This window comes from Atta cephalotes (assembly GCF_000143395.1).
Source record: "Atta cephalotes unplaced genomic scaffold scaffold00015, whole genome shotgun sequence".
Classification (NCBI taxonomy): domain Eukaryota; kingdom Metazoa; phylum Arthropoda; class Insecta; order Hymenoptera; family Formicidae; genus Atta; species Atta cephalotes.
Window position 1 is genome coordinate 4,111,362 of NW_012130079.1, and position 6,993 is coordinate 4,118,354.

Here is a 6,993-nt window from a genome sequence, read left to right on the forward strand (position 1 = left end):
TCTAATAATAAATCTAAAGCCCGCGGGCTTGTTTCACGTCGCCATTTACGTTGTTTAAGTACGATATCGAGACAGTCCAAAAAAATCGTCGCAAGGAGACCCCGAAAAAATCCACGTACACAAGTTTACAGCTTCCAAAAAAAGCGGAAGCGATGACAAACAGAGAGACGCGATTTCCAATCGCCACCAATAGGTATGATCGATGTTCCCTCGCGACGACGCTGATCCGCCCGATTTTTATAACGTAGATAATAATATTAATAATCATAAGGATAATAAAGGGATAATACTATTATAATAAAATGGCTTGATGAGAAAGCCGTTCGTTCACGTAACGAGTCGTATTTTCTGACGTCATTTCGAGATGCAACGGCAGCGATCAAAGGACACGGGGATGATGGGCAAGGGATATTATAATTACGCGAAAAAAATGTCATGGACTAAAACTAACTATAACGATCTTGGTTTCGTACATCTATCTTGTAAAGATTGATTTCGTAAATTCTATCTATCTCTCTTTCTCTCTTACATTTTCTGACGTTTCCGTTTACGCAGACATTCTGAGCTATCCATTCATGCATGCTCTTTCTCTCTCTCTCGCTTTCTGCCTTTCTTTCGGTATCATTTGCATTCTCACTCGTGAGTACAAACACTCATGTTCGTATAAAAATAATAATAAGATTTCATAATAATATATAATAATATAATATATATAATTATAATAATATATATGTGTCTTACGCGTAATTGAATAGAATCCATAAAATTAATAATATCCATCTATATGCTATTTGCAATAAATGTAACAAAAAATAGTATATAGTACTCAATAATAATAAGGCGTTTTACAAGCGTATTTTGATCCTTGCTTTGATATCGGAATGTATCGACGTACATAATATGATTAACATCAAACGAGCAAAATGTCATGATCGTGATTGTTCTACTCTAATCTAACGGCTCTAATATAATTGGCAACAGATACGTGTATATGTGTCTTATTTCTGTATATGTACGTTTATGCGAATGAATGGGTATTCATATTGTCTCATCACGCATGTAGACATATGCACGCTATCAAATTGCGCGCATAAATTGGCAAGCGGCTCTGCTTTCACCGGTGGCACATTAAAGTTATTTCAAATTTAACCTTACAAACTACATAACCACGGATTATTGGTACCGGTTTCGATGATGTCATGGACCTCATGACAATTCGAGTAAATCATCTTCGTCATAATTGGCACGAGTTCTTATCTCGCAGAGATTACGAATCAATATCTCGAGTGAGAAAACTTAAGATACATTCGTGAAAATAATACAGATACTTTGTGTTGCGATATCTCCGTTTGTAGGGCACGTAGAGAAAAAATAAAAACACTTTCATTATATATTCCGAGCGATCGCAATCGATTAAGCACACTTAGAACTTGATCGGTTTAGCCCTTATTGAAATCCGATAACCTCGATTTGACGCAACTTGCCAGTTCGCGTAAAGGAGACACGGCAGTGTCGCTGCGCATAACTTAGCTTTATACTATCATTGTCTCCAGATAAAAATAATATATAACAATCTCAATAAATAAACTGTCCGCTGATATATGCTGATTGATAACAAATAAAAAATTGCTAGCTAATTAACATCAACCATGTCCGTATTAAGTTCATACTCTATAAACACATAATATTCTTAGAATGTTATATAAATATTATTTACTCTTTTTAATATTTGTACAATATTCTAAAAAATATTGTGTTTTCTAGGATATATCGGCAGTACTTGCTGATATGATTTGACAGTAGATAGGGAGAAATCAATTACGAAACCAATTATGTTTTATTTTTGTTGCTAATCTACGTCAAACTGCGCAGCAAGTATGTTAAAGTGTGCTTAATTTTTGCCATTAATTTATCATCATATTTTGTTGATATAAATTTTAATATTTTCTATCAACAACACAGAATAGAGTGGGACTATTCCGTCAATTTCAACTTTAAAGTAATATGAAAATTTATAATAGCAAATAATATCTCTTTACAGTGACATGCTTATATAATTACATTATACAATCATAATTGCTCCTTGAGAGGCACAAATTTAAATAATCAACGTGTGCAGTTCAGAAATATAAACATTATTGCGAGAAATAGCCCCGATCTATCCTATATGTGCCAGATTTTATTAAATCTGTAGATTTTCTGCTGATACAATTCGAAACAAAGACTACTAGAAAGACAGTTTGTCATTCTATGCCTCGGAGATAAAAGAATATAAACATATATAATACTTTTTTTATTTTTTTTTAAACAAGACATTATTACTTTAGTTCCGAGATATTGAATCGTTAGCTTATCCTCCAACATCTGGACTCAGTTCTTATATGCTTATGTGCAAGAGATTACATTATGGATACAGATATAGCGTGATTATATTACTCTTATTAGTCTTAAGACTTAGAAAAAGTCGTGGCTTCTCGATGCTATCTCGAGCGTGACGTGGCAGAGTATGCGGCACAGGGAGGCAATCCGGATTTTTTTTTAAACTTTTTTTTCATATACACGGTAAGATTTCCGTTTCAAGTCGATGTTTCTTCTACGCGCGATGATCGGTTTGTGATAGCGATATTACGAAATCACGCGACGTCTTCATGCATGCGCGTAAATACATCGGTGCTCGTAAATGTGAAGCTATAAAAGTCTCGTTAGCGGGCCAGAAAATGTTGATTAGCTTTTTATGGCGTTTTATGTCGTTGAGAGGTGAGATGAGAGATCAATTTTTTTTTGTTTCGCGTACGTTTTTTTTAACGTCTTGCGCAGAGAGAGATTCGATATTATTTAAAACGATACAAAAGAGAGCACTATTCTATTGATAGTACATTTCATTGTGTGCTTATTGATATGTGATATATATTAAATTTAACATAAATTTTCTAATTATGTAATAAACAGCGTATTATTTCAAATTGCGCCATTTCCGATTAACCATTTCGATGTAAGCGAAATCGAAGGCAGAAAAAGAAGCAATTACTTCTACATTGACTAACACATTGACAAACATTCGAAATCATTCGTTTAATGAGAAATAACGGCACGTGCGTTACAATCTATACGAATTCGTCAGGTTTTTCGAAAATAATAATTCACGTTAAGACCAACGCAATGCGATGCATTTCTTAAATGTGTGAGCAAATTAGGAGTCTAAACGTCAGCATGCGAATTAAAATACAAATTAACAGAGACAAATGGGCGTCTCATATGCATCTACAATATACGTATGCTTATTATATACCGGGATCCTTAAATCAATTTTGATTGATTTACATGGCGTTCGCGTTTTCAACGCGACGCTTCGGTATTCTAAACTAGCAACCGTCAATATAAAATGTTCATGGGACGCAAAACAAAGTAATAACGTACGCTTTTCGTACCCGCGACGTACGACATTCTTGCACATTCGACTTGTTCCAGTCGAGTCGAAGCCCATACATCTGTAAGTAATAAAGATTTATTTAACCCTTTCACATCTGATTTTCTTTAAGAGAGAAAAAAGATCTAGTTTAGTCATTTTTTTAATTCAGCCACTTTTGTTGAAATTACTAAACACAATAAAGGTATAATAATGTAACAGTCTAAAATGGCGGATTTAATAACAAACGTAAACGTAAAAGATAAAATATATTCAAATTTAATAAAAATTTGTACTGACAATATTTGTATTATCGTTTTCATGATCGAAATGTGGATTCAATTTATAAAATAATACAAAAAACAACAAAATATATATTGATAAGAATAAGGTCCAAAAGTTTTCGGTCTGTATATGTATACTCTATATATATATATATATAGTTATTATTATAATCAATAGCATTATATACTTCTATCATTGAAATACAAGAAACTTAAAATGTTCCAATGTTACGATCCTTATCCAGTAAAAAATTGTTCATACATGAATATGTATAAACATACATAAATATTCATAAACATGTACAATAATATGTCCATATATGTTCATCCTTCTTTCTTTTGTAAAATTACTGTTTAGTGTAATAGAAATAATAATAATAATGTGAAAAATAATTAAAGGAATAATTTTCGCAGTGTTTTAGAAAAAAATAATTTTGAAGAAATAAAAATTGCTCATACACAATTGCATAATTTTATATATAATTATTTAATATGCATAATTTTGCACAATTATGCATAATTTTAATATAATTATACATAAGAAATTTTTTTACATTTCTTTTAAACTTGATTTTTTCTAAAACAAATAATCTTTACGAAATGTAACTGCATTTCATAATTAGTCACCGAAAACTTTTAGGTCTGTGCGTATCATACAAATAACTTTTCATATTTTTATATTCTAAGTTCAATCGCGAGATTCTCACTCTTCGGTTTTATAAAAAATTGATTAGAGAATCGAAAATTATAAATGAAAGAATATAAAGAGCATTCCACGCAATGCTCGCGAATATTGTTTGTTCTTGTTTAACATTTGATAAACAACAAGAATTAAATGATTCATGAGAGCATTAAATGGAACGCAGTCAAAGTGACTCATTTCGAAACTTAAGTTTCGGAATTCTTATTTCATTTATATTTACATTATAAAGTAATTATAAGAAATATATAATAAAATATTCATTATATTTTTAATCAAAGTTCAAGCAATCTTCTTTAATCTTTGAGCTTCATGTTAATGACTTGAGCTTGATGTTAATGACTGAATACCAGAGATATGATTTTTTTAACATTTTAAAATGTATATTTCCTATTGAATGTGAAAGAGTTGAAGTGTCATAAAAATATTTATTAGCATGCTTATTAATTTTTTGGTAAACGTTTCGCTAATAATAATTATTGTGTCGATAATTGTTCAAAACATGTGTCTGTTCAAATATAGGCTTCGACTGTGATATTATACTACAGAATTGAGATTTAATTGCATATTTCCGGCTTATTTCGTTATCAACATCTTCACATTAAGTATCCATTAAATACTCATTGTTTAAATACGAGCAAGAGGAAAACAGTAAAGACCATGGCACATAAAAACTTAAACAGTAAAATGTAAACAATAACACATTCAACATGTTATTTTCTTACTGCTTACATTTTATTGTTTAAATTTTTTATAGCACTAAAACATCGACAATGAAATCTGCTTGAAATGTGTAATTAAATCTCTGTTACACTACGATTAAAATAACGTGTGATCGATTCTTCTTTGAACTATCACGTTGAAAATTTGATGATCTTCAGAAATGTATTCTCTCTTGATTCTTCTTGATTGTTCTTGCTGGAAAATAATTACCACGTTGCTACTTGGATCGTTCTCGATGGTCATTTTTGATAGGCACATCATCGAGTAAACTGATACAAGAATCTTCAATCTTCTTGTGCGAAAAAAATTCGCTATTTATTTAGCAATTGTTATTATTCAACGCAAGATGTTGCTGATCCTTCATTCATCCAAGTGATCAGTTCTCGTCAAGCTTGCGTAGCGTATTTACACAAACGTTTTCTTGTTCGTTCAGGTTCACGTGTTACTGTTGTCATGAACATGCACATGTGCATGTGTGGAATTGGCGAGGGGTGAATGTGGTAAATGTGGAGGCGATGAAGGTAGTTCGATGAGAGTGACGTCATATCCGGCAGGAGAATCACTCGGATCGCCAGGGTCACCCGGCGAGCCCGGATTGTTCGGGTTGCGTTCGCTGCCCGGGTCTGGATTTATCCGTGAGTGGCTCACCTCCAACAGAAATAGGTCCTCGTCGACGTAATATCGGATCATGTCGTCATCAATTTTCGCTGTAATTCTGCAACAGGATACGGTGAAATTCTCGGTTAAATTTTCTCGGCGCAACTCGCGAATGAAAACGGCGAATCTAGTTTCAGAGAAATGTGGCATGCAACGCGATAACTTCGACCACTACAATATTGTGACATTTGATGAACGAATTGTATTTCTTACAATTTCATTGCGTATGATTAACAAAATCTCTTAATGTGAATAAGTGTTAAAATTTTATGGCTTAAAAAATTTTTGGCAACAATAAGTTTTATAAGAGAAGTTCTCGTATTGCGATGAATATTACTTCTTTTATGGCTACGTTCAGCAGAGAAAACTAATCATTTGGTGTTTAATAATTCTTTAATATAATTGTTTCCTACACTTAGATCCAATGAAGACCTAAAGGCAAGACCTAATCATATTAAAGAATCAAAACTGATTAGTTTTCTTTACTGAACGTAGCCTATTTAATAAATTTTTATAATAATTTTTTTCGTTTAATATCATTTTACGATATTAAAATGAAATTATTGCATGTAATTCGATTTATGACATCGTTATCGAATCATCACAGTATCATAACGGCAAAATGTTTATGCTGTCTTGCGATGGATCTTCTTCAAGATCTCGTGATGAAAAAAGTGGAGTTCGCACCGCATTATGCGTAGCTTGAGAGAAAGAAAGAGAGAGCGTAAGATAGGATTTGCTTAAACGACGTGAAATGTACATGTCGAGTAACGAAGAATATCTGTTCGAGGGAACAAGTTCCTGCAGGAATACGCAGTGCGTAACCAACGCATGTTGGAAAAACCGGCAGAATAAAAATCAGTTGAACGAGACGCATGACGACATTAGGCGAGGCAAGCAAGGCGTGCATGAGTGCGCTTGTGACGGAAGGCAGAAGATGAGAAGCGTGAAGGATTAGTGGATTAATCAGGCGTGATTGTGCGTAGCGGTAGCGAGATGTAGTCAGCGTGCAACTACATTCGCGTTAAGGTGATCGACAAAGAAAGGACATTTTTAACGAGAGAGTACACGAGAATGGCGTATACATTTAAATACATATGTCGCAGAGAAACGTGTATCCGACATTTGAAAGAGGCACGATCATAGGCAAGAAAGAGAGAGAGAGAAAGAGAGAGAAAAAGAGAGAGAAAGAGAGNGAAGAGAGAGAGAGAGAGAGAGAGAAG

General features: G+C 33.1%; 1 protein-coding gene across 1 annotated transcript in view; it reads right to left on the bottom strand.

Moving 5' to 3' along the window:
- Window positions 1-5,548: 5,548 nt before the first annotated feature.
- LOC105618162 (protein grainyhead) overlaps window positions 5,549-6,993 on the bottom strand; it is a 138,229-nt gene continuing 136,784 nt past the window's right edge. Inside the window, 1 exon segment of the mRNA XM_012199702.1 lies at window positions 5,549-5,828. Coding sequence (XP_012055092.1) covers window positions 5,549-5,828 — 280 coding nt within the window.